The sequence below is a fragment of the Erigeron canadensis genome, chromosome 8 (genome assembly GCF_010389155.1).
Source record: "Erigeron canadensis isolate Cc75 chromosome 8, C_canadensis_v1, whole genome shotgun sequence".
Classification (NCBI taxonomy): domain Eukaryota; kingdom Viridiplantae; phylum Streptophyta; class Magnoliopsida; order Asterales; family Asteraceae; genus Erigeron; species Erigeron canadensis.
Window position 1 is genome coordinate 34,948,395 of NC_057768.1, and position 14,985 is coordinate 34,963,379.

At 32.6% G+C, this 14,985-nt stretch overlaps 3 protein-coding genes across 3 annotated transcripts; 2 read left to right on the top strand and 1 right to left on the bottom strand.

Moving 5' to 3' along the window:
- Positions 1-1,078: 1,078 nt before the first annotated feature.
- LOC122610700 (probable ubiquitin-conjugating enzyme E2 25) lies at positions 1,079-2,623 on the bottom strand. The gene is made up of 5 exons (XM_043783667.1): positions 2,562-2,623; positions 2,043-2,093; positions 1,913-1,935; positions 1,501-1,640; positions 1,079-1,405 (listed from the first exon to the last, which is right to left on the bottom strand). Exons 1-5 carry the CDS (start codon positions 2,621-2,623, stop codon positions 1,079-1,081), a joined length of 603 nt encoding a protein of 200 aa, XP_043639602.1.
- A 4,336-nt stretch (positions 2,624-6,959) lies between these two features.
- On the top strand, positions 6,960-9,928 carry LOC122579436 (shikimate O-hydroxycinnamoyltransferase-like). Its single transcript, XM_043751612.1, has 2 exons — positions 6,960-7,379; positions 8,903-9,928. Exons 1-2 carry the CDS (start codon positions 6,960-6,962, stop codon positions 9,824-9,826), a joined length of 1,344 nt encoding a protein of 447 aa, XP_043607547.1. The 3' UTR covers positions 9,827-9,928.
- Positions 9,929-11,868: 1,940 nt separating this feature from the next.
- LOC122579454 (shikimate O-hydroxycinnamoyltransferase-like) lies at positions 11,869-13,660 on the top strand. Its single transcript, XM_043751638.1, has 2 exons — positions 11,869-12,285; positions 12,767-13,660. Exons 1-2 carry the CDS (start codon positions 11,869-11,871, stop codon positions 13,658-13,660), a joined length of 1,311 nt encoding a protein of 436 aa, XP_043607573.1.
- The last annotated feature ends 1,325 nt before the right edge of the window (positions 13,661-14,985 follow it).

A 14,985-nucleotide genomic window follows, 5' to 3' on the forward strand; every position in this document is an offset into this window, starting at 1 on the left:
TTACTTGCTTCATGTGTCATTTTGCTGTTTGGCTCTCTTGTAGGAATCTTGAATATATGCATCAAGATTTTATATTTCTACTAGTATCTAAAGATGTTAATGACAATGTCATTGACCCGATTTTATATGTTTGTTGTACTACCAGCATCATGGGTAACAATGACCTTTCTTTAGTTTAATTTCAATTGCCTATTACCTCATATGCACTGTAATCTTTTTTGGTTTATCTAATTTGGATGAAATACTTTGAACTCCGCATTAAAAAAAAAGAATTTAGATTGAATGCCAGAAACCTGATTGTATAATTTTGGCTTGAATTCTACAATTAAACAACAAAAACCAGAAGCATAAAGGACACATATAAATCGCTTTTAACATTATGAACAATCTAACAGTTTAAGTTAGCTTTAACAGATATAACAGAAGATGGTTAGACAACACGAGAGCCACGTGTCAATATCATATTGGATTTGGCACTTAGCTTTAACAAATATAACAGAAGATGGTTAGACAACACGAGAGCCATGTGTCAATATCATATTGGATTTGGCACTGTTCATTTGCTATTACGATTATAAAGTGTAAAATAACGATAACAATAATAATAATATTAGTAACAATGGATAATAATAATCATCGTATATATTAAAGGGATAAATGGTTATGTAACACCCTAGATCATCAAAATTTACATAAAAATATCCACCCAAGTGGCAAGTATTTAGCAATCTACCATAATAAGATTACTGCACCCGCTTGCTAAATACTGATATATGATAAGTAGTTAATAAGTACATATGAGTTACTGATAGCTTTTTGTCAAGTCTTGACTACTCTTCTATCTCCAATTCTTCCTCCTTTAGCCCGGTTTTCTTAAATGCAGCCACAAGAGGTTCATCGCATGCAAGCAAATCTTTCTCGAACTTGCTTGAATAGGGCTCCTTGTTCCATGCCGAAAGATATATATTACGAGCATGAACTCAAAAATGACAAGCCACAAATGCCTCAAAGTTCTGTCATCCAATAGCAGATTAACATATTAATTACTTGTTAACCTCATTAGATCGATAAACATACTCTACAAGTAGAAGAAGAAAAAAGGGAAAATCTTAAAATCATACATCATTGTTTTCAGTGATTTTATCCAAATAGTCTCATTGTATAGGAATGAAGCATGCGTTCCGTAAAAAGAGCCTTTCAGAATGGCATATGTAGGCTCGTTGAACAGCGGATCAGCCTTCAAAATCTGATTCTGTATGGAGACCAGAAGTTGGAGCATAGTCGTAGTGCCAAGCACCCACATCGACTCCCACCCACCACTTTTAGTAGGAACATACAAACAAACCTCGCTGCAGATGAACAGATTTGGATTGATACCCAGACCACCAGAGTGATAATGCACAAGCTGAAACAGATTCATTCAAGAGGTTTAATCTAATTGACATGTAATTAAGCCGACCCGTAGCTACTAGATATAAAAAGAAGACGAGAATGACATACAGGCGAGCTATCAGGATAGTTGCTTGGGAAACACACATCAAAGAAGAAGAGACCACCATGATAAGGAGTGCCATCTGGTCCGATAATTACAGCTCTTAAAAGATCCATCCTCGATTTATAAGCCCTCACATATATAGTCTCTGTAATTACAACCCCAATGTCAATCATTGAACTTAAAAAATGTGAACCGGTAGATATCTATTCATTACTAGTTGTATGAAAACAGCATACCAGGTAGCTGTTCCTCGAGGATCTTCCAGTCTTCTTATATTTTGCTGGCCCATTCTTCTGGCATCTGAAACATATATATATATATATATATATATAGATGTAGATGTGTGTGTATGAAAGTGAAGAAAGATAATAGCAACAAGTTATTATTAAGTGAATGTACACACACTTAATTAATTACCTGGTTCATTGCAGAATTGTTTGCTGAAAAAAAAATGATCCGCATGGTCCATGTCCAATGCAAACTTCTTGAAGTAACAAGAGAATTTTCATACCCATAGTTGGAAAGAAAAAAAAAAGAAAACTTGTACCTTGATCCTTTTGTTCGCTGCTTCATTAAGGTGGTCTTCATCAACGACAACCTGGTGAATTTTCATGATTCAAAAATCACACAAATCAGAGAAACATGAAGGGACAACATCCAGCACAAGGCATTTTTTTGCTAGGTTTACAAATTGAAATTCCCTTGAAAAAAAAAAGGGTGTTGCAAACTACCATACTGCACTCCTGGGATTCAGAAAGTAGACCATAGAAGGGAAAGGAAAAAAATTATCATTGATTTGCATGTATGTATATATGTATCATGTATACTATATGTATATAATAAGATCGAGCTTATTAGACTATCCGCATCAGTTCAGGATATCCTTCTAACAAACATCCTAATCAACATGCTACGTCAGCTTTTCATCCATCCTTCCCACAAACACTTTTTACCCACAACAATAATATATTCATCCTTTTTACAAACAACTATATAAATTTCGAAGTAAATTTTGTCTTTTACCTTTATCTCTCTTCATTATTCACAATCCTTCTCTACAAACAACCATGGATGGACATCCTCCATGTCATCACCCACATCAATAGTCTTCCTACAAACAACCTCCATGTCACCATAAATTTCCTATGGACATCCTTGTTGTGGATGGTCTTATATAATGTACGAATTATTTGCATGTATGTATATATGTTTTGCATAAACGTACTAAGGTCTGTTCTTTTTGGTGTAAAAAATATATTAAAACCTTAAAAACATGGATAAAAATACGATAAAAAACCTTTTAAATATTTTAACCAGTCGTTTATTGATCTCTTTTATAAATCATAATCGTAGCAATAGCAATGTTATCAATAAATTATTACATTTACATGTAATAAAAAAAAACTGATTGATGATTAATGAATAAAGAAAATAATAGCAATCCCTAATTACTGAACCACTAATTAATTAATTAACTAATTACCATTATTGTTAGGGCGGTTTTGATTATTGTTAATAGGGTTTGGTCGTCTCCAGGCATTGTTGTTGTTGTTAGGGGTGTTTTGTTCGGTATGAATAGTTTTTTTCTTTTGGAATGATCCAGAAGAGTTTCGGTTGAAGATTTATGGGAGTTTCCTTGAAGATTTATGGGGCGCCAGTAAAAATGGTTGAGACGGTTGGTTGGAATGGTTGAAAGATTAAAATGAGTTAGATGATTGTTATTGAATGAATTTGGGAGGGTTAATAAAAAAATTTTTCCCACTCCGTCTCCCCTAGGGAAGTCATTATAGCTATCAAATTATTTTAATTTAGAATTTTTTTTTTAGTCAAAAATATTAATAAAGGTGGAACAAAGTCTCCACCTAAATCTTTGCAATGGACCTAGAAGTTTACAAACAATTGAAGTGTGATTTTGTTTCAATTTTTTTTTAAAATTTTTTTTCTTTTATTTTATTTGAAAATAATACTTATACTGTAATTTTTTTAATTGTTTATATATTTTTCTCTAAGTTAATTCTTTTTTTAAATAAAGTGTGATCTTTTATTTTGGTTTTTTAATTTCTGATTTTTTATTTTGTTTTTCTTATTATTGTTTTAGTTTAGTCCAAATCAATCAGCAACAACCTAACTACTTTATCTTTTTACAATCTTTAAAGGAAGATTAATATTTATAAGCAAACTTATTAAGAAAAAAAAAACACAAAATATAAAAAATATAATCAAAGTCAAGGTTTTGAATATATAACTTTGTTTAAAAAGAGAAAAGTCACTTAAATTATAATTTTGGAAAATTAAAATATAGTTAGAAGATCAATTGGAACAATAAACTAATTAATTCAACCACCAATACTTCAAAAAAAAACCTATACTATATATAGTGATGATAAACTTAACACTTTCAATCATTTTTTAAAATACAAATTTAGAGAAACATAACACAAGCAAGTTAATTTTTTATTACAACTCATTGAAAGAATATTTTTAACATTTTGATTGTTGACCACCATTGCTGCCACCTCTGTCAAATTCTGGCCGCCACCACCGTTTCCACGTCCGCCAAATTCCAACCACCACCACCACCCACCATAGACCGCACATAACACAAGCAAGTAAATAAACCACCACCACTTTCAACCACCTCCGACATAACACAAGTACTAGCCGCCACCTTCAGATCTAAACCGCAACCACCACCAACCGCCACTTTATGATAAGAAAAACAAATAAATCAACCTCCCTCGCCTTCAGCGACCTCCGGCAGGGTATGTGTGTTTTTTTTGAGGGATATAACTCATTATATATGGAAAAGGTTTTGGTAGTATTTGAAGAGTTATGAAATGTATTATTTTATAAAACTGATTATTATCAAAAAGTTATTAAATTGATTTAACATAATACATTCTAAATTTATATTATCAATCATCATTTTAATTTTTTTAATAAATAAAACAGTTGCAGTATGTATTTTTGAAGTTCATTAGTTTGTCTTTTATTAATAATATATTTTAAATTTTTGATATGTTTTTTTATCTGTATAAATAGATGTCTGAATTTTTCAAAAATCATCCAATGGAAGACAATAAATTTATTATAATTACACCAGAATTTTTCACTAATGAGGTATATATAATTATGTATCATATTATGTAATTATTGAGTTTTTATTATTAAGTGCATTTATTATTTTTATATTTATATGTTTCTTATTGCATTTTTATTAGTAAGAGTACTTGCTATAAATATATTTATATGTCTTAAATTTCATATTATTTCGATAAAGTCTAACACGATATAAATTATCACAATCCAGATCCATATATGTATACACCTGAAACCCAAAATCCAGATCCAAGTATATGAACAATGAAGATTATTTAATTGATCAGGGTATCAAAGATTTTCTTCCGTATATCACACAAGTTCAGAATGTACTAGGAGATGGAAACTGTGGATTTAGAGCGTCAGTTGTTTGCATTAGTCGTCATCAAGATTATTGGCGTCAAATTCGTATGGATTTATTGGATGAGTTATCTGTGCATAATGCAAAATACACTGCACTTTTTAACAAAGAAGGTGTACAATCACTTCAATACATGCTGAATCACTTTGAAGGAGGATTTACAGATCCACCATATTGGATGATTATGCCAGACATTGGGTTACTCATTACTTCAAGGTATAATGTGGCGGTTGTTTTTTTGAGCAAAGAAGGAGATACAACGTGTTTACCGCTTTTTACTAGCCCACCAAGTTCACAACCACATGATATTTGTGTAATTGGAGGCTTCAGTTGTAATCATTTCGTCCTATGCATCCACAATGGTCTAGCCACACATTTGATCGGGCATGGGAAAATCCTTTTTTGCATAGACAAAATGTGTAGCCACACAATGGTCTAGCCACACACTTGTTAATGCATATGCTCGCCAATGGGAAGTGATATATTCACAACAAAAATTTACCATTTACAAGAAGTACAGGTTTGAACTATATGAAACGTATTTCGAGATTAAACCTTAAAATCTCTTACATTTATTTTGTATCATAATGAAATAGATCTCTAAAATTAGTTTCCTTTCCTATAAAATAGTTAAGCCAACACTGATCATGCCAATATTTTCAAAGAAAAACAATCCATTAAGAGGATTAATTAACTCTAAATATCAACTCCAATAATGCATTGGTTTAGTATATTAAGTGTGCATAGTAAGCTTAAAACTTATATGTTAAATTATATTTTATTATTTTATATATTATAAAATGTTTATTTGAAAATTAAAATTTGTGTGAAAACTTAAAAGTTCGCCAAAATTACTGTGATTGAAAACTAAACATAATGTGTTTATAGCAACACACCACCGCCACCACCACCGCCACCACCACGGCACCACCACCTCCTCTGGCGACACCATGACATTAAGGGCAACGCCCGTACCGTATCAAACTACCACACTATCTCTTGGATCGCTTTCCATCAAATTCACACCATGCTCATATGCGTCCAACTTCAAACATTTTTATAAATGTCTCAAGGTCGGTGATCGAGAAGAACAAAGCCCCCTAAACGACGTAATGATATCGTTTGATTAAGAGTTTCGATCGTACCATATTATAATTTCCGGCAATGATGCCGATGAGAGTTATAAATACATTATGTTAGGTTTTCAATCACAATAAATTTGACCAATTATTAAATGATCACAACCTACATTGTATTATACTCGTATTATTTTACAACTAACGTGTATGTTGCTATATTTAAATAGGAAAAGTCAACTACGTTTGAATGGAATCTGTGATAGAGTTGGCTTATTCGTGATCCAAAGATGCAATATTAATATTTAAACACAATCTCGATCACCGTTATCGATCTATATATTACCTCAAAGCCTTTCCAAAAATAGAAACTATCATAATTTTCTCAAACGTGTTCGAAACTTTGAATACATTTTACACCGGATTCATATTTTTCTTTCCGATCTTCAACACATTTCCGAGGTAAAAAGTGTTCATGAACTTGTTTTTTTTTTTATTGCATGCATATATAATTATATACTACAGTATATAATGTTAACTTCAACTACAATACATGCAAATTTGAATTATAATATATATATATATATGGGTTGAATATTGTAAAACAAGTATTAATGTAAAACAAAAAGACAAGATTTTGACCATTAGATTATAGTTAAATTGATGCACGAAGATTCACGAAGCAATTGATGTCCGATGATTTTCATGATGCACGGTGATGTTAAGTGAAGAGAAACCTATTGTTTTATTTGTTTTACTTTAATACTTGTTTTATTTACCTAAACCTATATATATATATATATATATAGAAAAAGTGAGTGTGGGATTGTCATACACCTAACTTCTCCGTATATATATATATATATATTGCAACGGGAATTTAATTTTCAAAATGTACATTGCGTATATATAGTTAAGCAGAGAGCGCATGAAGATCGTGGTAAGAGAATCAACGACGGTTAAGCCGGCAAAAGAAACACCGAAGATCAATCTATGGAACTCTAACCTTGATCTGATAACCCCGCCTATTCATGTACCGGTTGTGTATTTCTACCGGCAGCCCAATGGTGCCCCCGCTAACTTCTTTGATGCTAAAGTAATGAAGGACGCCCTTAGCAGGGTTTTGGTTCCCTTTTACCCCGTAGCAGGGCGATTTACTAAGGAAGACGAGAAAGATGGTCGGGTGATGATCAATTGTCAAGGACAAGGTGTATTGTTTGTGGAAGCGGAATCTGATGGTGTGATGGATGATTTGGGTGATTTTGCACCCACGTCTGAGGTCCAGAAACTAATCCCGACTGTGGATTACTCACTAGGAATGGAAGTATTTCCGCTAGTTACTGCCCAGGTATATATTTACACTTAAATTACTTATTTAATTTCACGTTAGGGATGGGTGATCTGATCAGTAGTAGAGAAGGTTAATTTAATTTGGCATATTATTATTGTAGTATCACTAGCTAGAGTCATTATTCCACATGATGCTTTTGGGTATACTTTGTAATAGAATTAAGGTATTTTGACAATGTGGTGAGGCAGGTGGTGGAGTGGCGTTAGGCAGTGACTACCAGCCTTGTCTGATGGCTTGTCGTGGCTGCACCAAGCTATGCCGACTTGCTGATTTGTTTGATAACATGAAATGAGGGATATACAATAAGACACTGGGTATTGTAAAATAAGTATTAAAATATAACATGAAATGAGGGATATACAATAAGAGGCTGGGTATTGTAAAATAAGTATTAAAATAAAACAAATAAGATAAGATCTTGATTCTTAGATAATGGTTAAATTGATGCACGAAGATTCACGAAGCAAATTGATAGAATATAAACATACTGTTTTATTTGTTTTACTTTAATACTTGTTTTGTTTTATCTAAAACCTATATAATAATTTATGATATTAATTAATTTGTGAAAATTAATACTTACCATTTTGATACCAATGCAGAAATTAACCTGTAAATAGTATTTGGAGAGGTCTTTTTAGTTTTACTCAGAGGTCTTGAGTTCAATTAGTTCGAGAGATAACTTTGTATGGTTTTCCTTAATTCTCTGACTGCATATTGACCAGTTTAATTAGGACATAATATCAAAACCCAAATCAAAGGTCTAAAAATAATTAGTTACAACAAGTATATTGTATTTGGCTAATTATGTTATCTGATACAGTAGTATTTATTAGTAACATAGTATAATGACTAATAAGAAGCTGATCTGAAAACTGTTTCAAGGTAATTACGCCCTCTGTCACACTAAGTGTGTCCATTTTTAAATTTTCAAAGTCAACTTTTTACAATTTTGACCTTGAATATCTTTGATTGTGTTATATAAAACTTGATGAAAGTTATATCGATGTAAACATATGTAAAACCCAATTAGAGACAAAAAAAAGTTCGAAATTTAATAGTTCAGAAATTAATTTATAAGTTAATATACAAAGCGTGTTTAAAAGGAATACTATAGTAAATTATTTGTTTTTTAAATTCAAAACAATAGAATTGAATTCTTAGATTGATCAATATTTTATTTATACTTATGAAGTTATGAGAATGTTGTTTAATTGAATTGGTAAAATTATTTTTGAAGATGTGAAATGACATATTTTTTACATCAAAATGTTTTTAATAGCATCATATCTTATGCATAGTTTCAAATTATATGAATAGATGAAATTCAAGAACTTAAAATTATACTCACAATAATTTACTTGACAAATTATGAGAGTGAAAGTCAAATCCAGATCTATTTTTTTAAAGTCAAATACGTTAATTAATTAAGTTTTAATGTAAATTTAGTTTTTTAGTTATAAAATCACAAATATCTCATTATTAAAAATATAAAGATCTAATGTAAATTCAATCTGCAGGTAACTTACTTCAAATGCGGGGGGGTTTGTTTAGGAGCTTCGATGCACCATTACGTTGCCGACGGGATATCTGCGATACACTTCCTTAACTCTTGGGCCGAAATGACTATGGGCCGAAACCTCACTCTCCCACCCTTCATTAACCGAACCCTCCTTCGGGCTCGGAATCCACCACAACCAGTTTTCGAACACATCGAGTACAAGCCCACTCCAACATCGAATTCCCCAATCCAATCCCCATCAAGTGATCAGCCCATGGTCTCAATTTTCAAGTTATCACGAGAACAACTTAATTTCCTCAAATTGAAATCAAAAGAAGATGGCAACAAAGTTAGCTACAACTCCTTTGAATTGCTAATGGGCCATCTTTGGAATTGTGTGTGTAAAGCCCGTGGGCTAAAGAATGATCAAGAAACCAAGCTATATATAGCCACCGATGGCCGTGTTCGTTCTCAGCCCTCATTACCTCTCGGTTATTTTGGGAATGTTGTCATGACAACCGTTCCTGTAGCAATTGCAGGTGAAATCAAATCTAATTCTAGCTCGTACGCAGCTAGTAAAGTTCACGACGCACTAGAAAAGATGGACAACGACTATTTAAGGTCAGCACTCGACTATTTAGAACTAGAGCCCAATTTACTGGCTATTGCGTATGGTATGGCGGAGACTTTTAAATGCTCGAATCTTGCAATAACTAGTTGGTCTGGCATCTCGGTTCACGATGCTGATTTTGGATGGGGAGAGCCTATATATATGGGGCCTGGTGGCATTGCGTTGGAAGGTTTGGCTTTCGTGTTACCAAGCCCGATCAAAGACAAAAGTGTATCGATAGTCATTTCGTTGCAAGCTGAACACATGAAGGTTTTTAGCAAGTTATTTTATGAAATCTTCCGTGAGGATTCTTCCTTGCCATCGAAACTATGATTGCAAACGTTGCTTTATTATCATCAATTTGTACTTCCCGTCCCACTAAACTTGTCAACTTTTAAATTTTCAAAGTCAAACTTTACGAACTTTAACCATATATATTTTTGCTTATGTTATATAATATTTGATAAATGTTATATGAATTGATTGGGTTTTAAATGTGTGTTTCATTAGTATAACTTTCATCAACTATTATATAATACAAATAAAAATATTTATGGTCAAAGTTTGTAAAGTTTGACTTTGAAAATTTAAAAAAAGACAAGTTTAGTGGAACGGAGGAAGTACTATTTTTTTTTTTATAATTGACAATTATGTACTTTTAAATATTCTTGTATTAAGATTCTACTATATAGACTCGACAAACATTCCTAGCTAAATTAATACGAGTAAGTTTGACCCTCTAATGCAAGATTAACGATAATATCTATTGGGCAAAACTTTGTGCATGAAACTAACCAATGGACAAATTAAGGGAAATTGATAAAAGATACCACTACTTTTATAAATCTATCATTTATTTTATTATACACTAGCACGGTAACCGCGCGATGCGGCGGTAGTCGTGGCCACGACGGTGTGATGGTTAGGCGACGGTTGGTGATGGAGCAACGTTAAGTTGTGTATATAATTAATGTAAAGGGTTAATGAACGTATTTTAAAACATAAAGGTTTGATAGTGTAATTTAATTATTGATGTTAAGGAGGTAGTGTATGTGAAAGTATTTTAAGAGGTGCCAAGTAAAAATATTACATATTTTCAACATTACCAAAAATAAAAAAGGATATTCTTTTTATAATATAGTATAGATTACATGTTACATATATGTATTCTCTGTTATCAGTTCTATTATATGGTACAAGAATAAAAAATGATGATATCGTGATTCCAAGATTCAATTGTTTATAATTCATCAAATCAAGTAACATGTGTTATGCAAAATAGATCTTTTACATTTATGACCAGTTTAGATCATATAGATATTGGTTTTAGGTAAAATAAAAAAATATTAAAGTAAAACAAATAAAACAATATGTTTTTTTTCTTCACTAAATATTATCGCGCATCATGAAAATCATTGTGCATCAATTGTTTCATGAATTTTCGTGCATTAATTTAATCATGATCTAAGGGTCAAGATCTTGTTTTAATTGTTTTACTTTAATACTTGTTTTACGTACAATGCCTCTCCTATAAATATTATTGTTATTATTATTCTTGTATTGGGTTTTTGGCGGTAGATTCAACAATTTAGTTCTCATCTGTCTCAAGTTCTTTCCATCTTTATTTCCAGAAATGTAAAAATATCTTGTTATGTAGAAGTATACATTTAAAATGGGTGCATACAACAAAAAGTGTGATTTTTAAGGTTTGATAAATTAATGTGTTGCTAAACACTTAAACTGATAATAATCTACGTTATATATTCAAATAAAACAAGTTTGTACGACGAAAGATAAAACCGATCACTAATCATTATGTTATTATAATTAACAAGTCACCATCTATCTATGATATTACTATAATGCAGTACATAATCTAAAGAAAACCTTAATTAGTACATCACCAAGATTTCTCAAGATTTTTGGACATAATTTAGATTTTTCATTAGATCAATTATTTTATCTGTGTGAACATCATTTGAAAACAACTTGTTGCAAACTTTTTAAATTTTGTATGAAATCTTTTTATTTGTACAGAATTGAATACATATTGTCCTCTTGAAGAAACTTTCCACAATTTTTCCTATAAGTATAGTATTACGTAAATAGGAATTTTGAATATAGTATTAATCATTCGATCAGTTCTCTGCATTTCTCCTTCTCTGTCATTTCATCAAAAATTGATATGATTAAACATATACACAAACACAAAAACAACAACTTTTGTATTCGATCTTCATTCTATAACTCGAACTTTTGCACGTAGAAAGTAGAATACGATGATTAATTAATGATCAAAACCCGTGACCTAGTTTATATTGTTTAAGTACATGATCTAAAGGGACTGAAGTTGGTTAAGCAGTGAAGATATATACATGCATATGAAGATCATAGTAAGAGAATCCACGATGGTGAAGCCGGCGAAGGTGACACCAAAGATAAAGTTATGGAGTTCTAACCTTGACCTGGCAGCTCCAAATATTCACACAACAGGAGTGTTTTTCTACCGGTCGAATGGTGATCATGCCAACTTCTTTGATGCACAAGTTATGAAAGATGCATTGAGCAGGGCTTTGGTTGCATTCTACCCTTTTGGGGGGCGGTTAAAAGAAGATGAAACGGGTAGGCTTGAGGTTGATTGTCAGGGACAAGGCGCCTTGTTTGTGGAAGCGGAATCTGATGATGTGATTGATTATTTCGGTGAATTTGCACCCACCATGGAGCTTCGAATACTCATCCCGGCTGTTGATTACTCCCTTCCAATCGAATCCAATCCTGTACTCATATTGCAGGTAACTACGTACCATATCGGGTGAAGTGTACGTGTCATACTCAAAAACATCAAAATGATAAGTTGGATTTATAAGCATATAACACAAAAACATCAATGAAGAAGAATTAATTAAACATCTTGATTAACTAAGATCAAATAATTAACAATTATCTTTAAGAAACATTTAGAACATATTGTTTTGTGCCACCTTGATGCCCAAGTTCAACTAATTATCCAACCCGTCTAGATTTTAGGCCCTGTGAAGTGTGAAGGTATTTGACTATTTTCTGAAGCTGCCGATATATTTTAATAGTAAACACTAATATAGATATATCTGCTCACTTTTTTAAAATAACTTAATTGCTTCCCAAAAAGTATTTTTTTTTTATGAATTAATTCTAAGTTTATCTGTTACGTACTATTGAAATTTGAAATCTAATTAACCTGAAATGTATACCATAAATCCATAATCAAATTAATTGATGTATAAATTTGAGTAGGTGACCCACTTCAAATGCGGGGGAGTTGCCCTTGGAGTTGGGGTGCAACATAACGTCGCGGATGGAACCTCGACATTCCACTTTATTAACACATGGTCCGATATGGCTCGTGGACTTGACCTCACCATGCCGCCATTCATAGACCGGAGTTTCCTTCATGCTCGGGACCCACCTCAGCCCGCCTTTGAACACGTAGAATTCCGACCAACAACTCCAGCCTTAAAATCGTCGCTTGAAGCCCCATCAAATGAAACCGTACCTTCAATATTCAAGTTATCAAGAGAACAACTCAATGTGCTTAAACTGAAATCAAAGGAAGATGGTAACCCAATGATCACCTGCAGCACTTTTGAATTGATCTCGGGCCATATTTGGAAGTGCATGTGTAAAGCCCGTGGGCTTCCAGATGATCAAGAAACTAGGCTCTACATCGCAACTAATGGGCGGGCCCGCTTTCAACCCAATTTGCCTAAATGTTATTTCGGGAATGTAGTTGTCTACTCAACTCCTACATCCATAGCGGGTGAAATTCAATCGAATCCTAGTTCGTGTGCTGCTAGAAAAATCCACAATGCGATACGGATGAGCGACGACGATTATTTAAAGTCAACGCTCGACTATCTGGAACTACAACCCGACTTAAAGACTCTACTTGGTGGTATCTTTCAGAGTTATAAATCCTCCAATCTTGGAATAACTAGTTGGGCCAAGCTCCCACTATATGATGCTGACTTCGGATGGGGTCCACCTATATTTGTTGGGCCTGCAGGGCTACAAGCGGAAGGTTTGGGCTTTGTGTTACCAAGCCCATTCAATGATGGAAGCTTGTCATTCGTCATTCGGTTACAAGTCGATCACCATAAGCTTTTCAGCAAGTTGTTCTATGATATATGATATATGTTAGATCCGTTCCTTGTGTATATCATAGTCACCGGCCACCATTGTCATCGTCGGTTTGAATAATCCTGTCACTTAATAATGGTGTTTTTATTACATAATTTGAACTTTGTTTATCATTAACTCTATTTGTTAAAAGTGTGTGCTTCTTTAATAATCAGTTTGTACTATTTTATTAAGATTTTGCTTATATTGGTCTAATAGGTTGTGATTAGCATGTATAAATAATTATTATTATTATTTTTTTTTTTTGTCATAATATTCAAAAAATGTGCTTTGAAGTTTTGATATGAAATCACACTAAATAGTAGCAAAATTCTTTTATCAATACTTACATTTACTAGCCAACGATGACTAGTCAACTAGTCAGACATCACAGATTTTATCCAAGATCTTGAGTTCGATTCTTAGGGATGACAAGTTTTGGGGTTTTTCCTCCAAATACTTATAACGGCCCATGATCAACATCTCGTTGTCTAGGTTACGCGCAAGGCTTCACCATTATACGGTGAGATTTCTCTGATGTCGCATACCGACTGAATGTTCGAAAATAACATTATTACTATAGCTGATAAATGATGCCTAAATTTGAGTATGTAAATTTGGCGAGTTTAGCTCGCTAAGAGTTGGGATCCAATATCACGTTGTGGAGGGGTCACCTGTAATCAGTGGCGAATCCAAGGTTTTAAACGTGGTAGGTCCTAATTTTTGTCTTATTTATACTGATAAGATGAGTGTGTTAATTTATTGGGTCGGGTTGACACTAATACCATCAACAACATAAATTTTGATTATGAAAAATAAGACATTAATACCATCTAATGCACGAGTATAAAACCTTTAAGTTATAGTATGGAAATATTTTGACATATGCATTTTTACGATGTAACTCAAAGCATTTTTATGTTGTTGTATAAATAATAAAGGTGCTTGTGCATTTGTTACTCAAGTTTAAGTGTTTTTATTTGTTCTAAAAGAATTCAAAACTTCTGTATAAATCTATATAGAAATAATCATGTACAATACGGAGTATAATTTAAAAGGTTAAAAGCTCAATAACTTAATAAGTTTGAATGGAATCATTTTAAAGTTAAAAGCTCAAGGACTTCATATGAAGTTTTATCTAAACTTAAAGGGGTCTAATAAAAAAATAATAATAAATGAAAAGTAAAGACTCCCTGTTTACTCTGCCTTCCCAACAACATTGTAACCAAAAAACTCCTTTGAAGCTTGAAATCTCATCTTTTTCTGTTCTGTTTGGAACCCTATCAAAGGAAACCGTACCCATAGTTTTCAAGTTAATACAAGACCGACACAATTAC

Excerpts from the sequence above, each read along its gene's own strand:
- LOC122579436 (XM_043751612.1), top strand. The coding sequence starts at position 6,960 with ATGAAGATCGTGGTAAGAGAATCAACGACGGTTAAGCCGGCAAAAGAA. Across the intron at positions 7,380-8,902 it reads TTCCGCTAGTTACTGCCCAG|GTAACTTACTTCAAATGCGG; the intron begins GTATATATTTAC and ends TTCAATCTGCAG.
- LOC122610700 (XM_043783667.1), bottom strand. The coding sequence starts at position 2,623 with ATGGAGGTTGTTTGTAGGAAGACTATTGATGTGGGTGATGACATGGAG. Across the intron at positions 1,936-2,042 it reads CAGCGAACAAAAGGATCAAG|CAAACAATTCTGCAATGAAC; the intron begins GTACAAGTTTTC and ends TTTTTTTTTCAG. Across the intron at positions 1,641-1,912 it reads ACAATTCTGCAATGAACCAG|AGACTATATATGTGAGGGCT; the intron begins GTAATTAATTAA and ends TTGTAATTACAG.
- LOC122579454 (XM_043751638.1), top strand. The coding sequence starts at position 11,869 with ATGCATATGAAGATCATAGTAAGAGAATCCACGATGGTGAAGCCGGCG. Across the intron at positions 12,286-12,766 it reads ATCCTGTACTCATATTGCAG|GTGACCCACTTCAAATGCGG; the intron begins GTAACTACGTAC and ends AAATTTGAGTAG.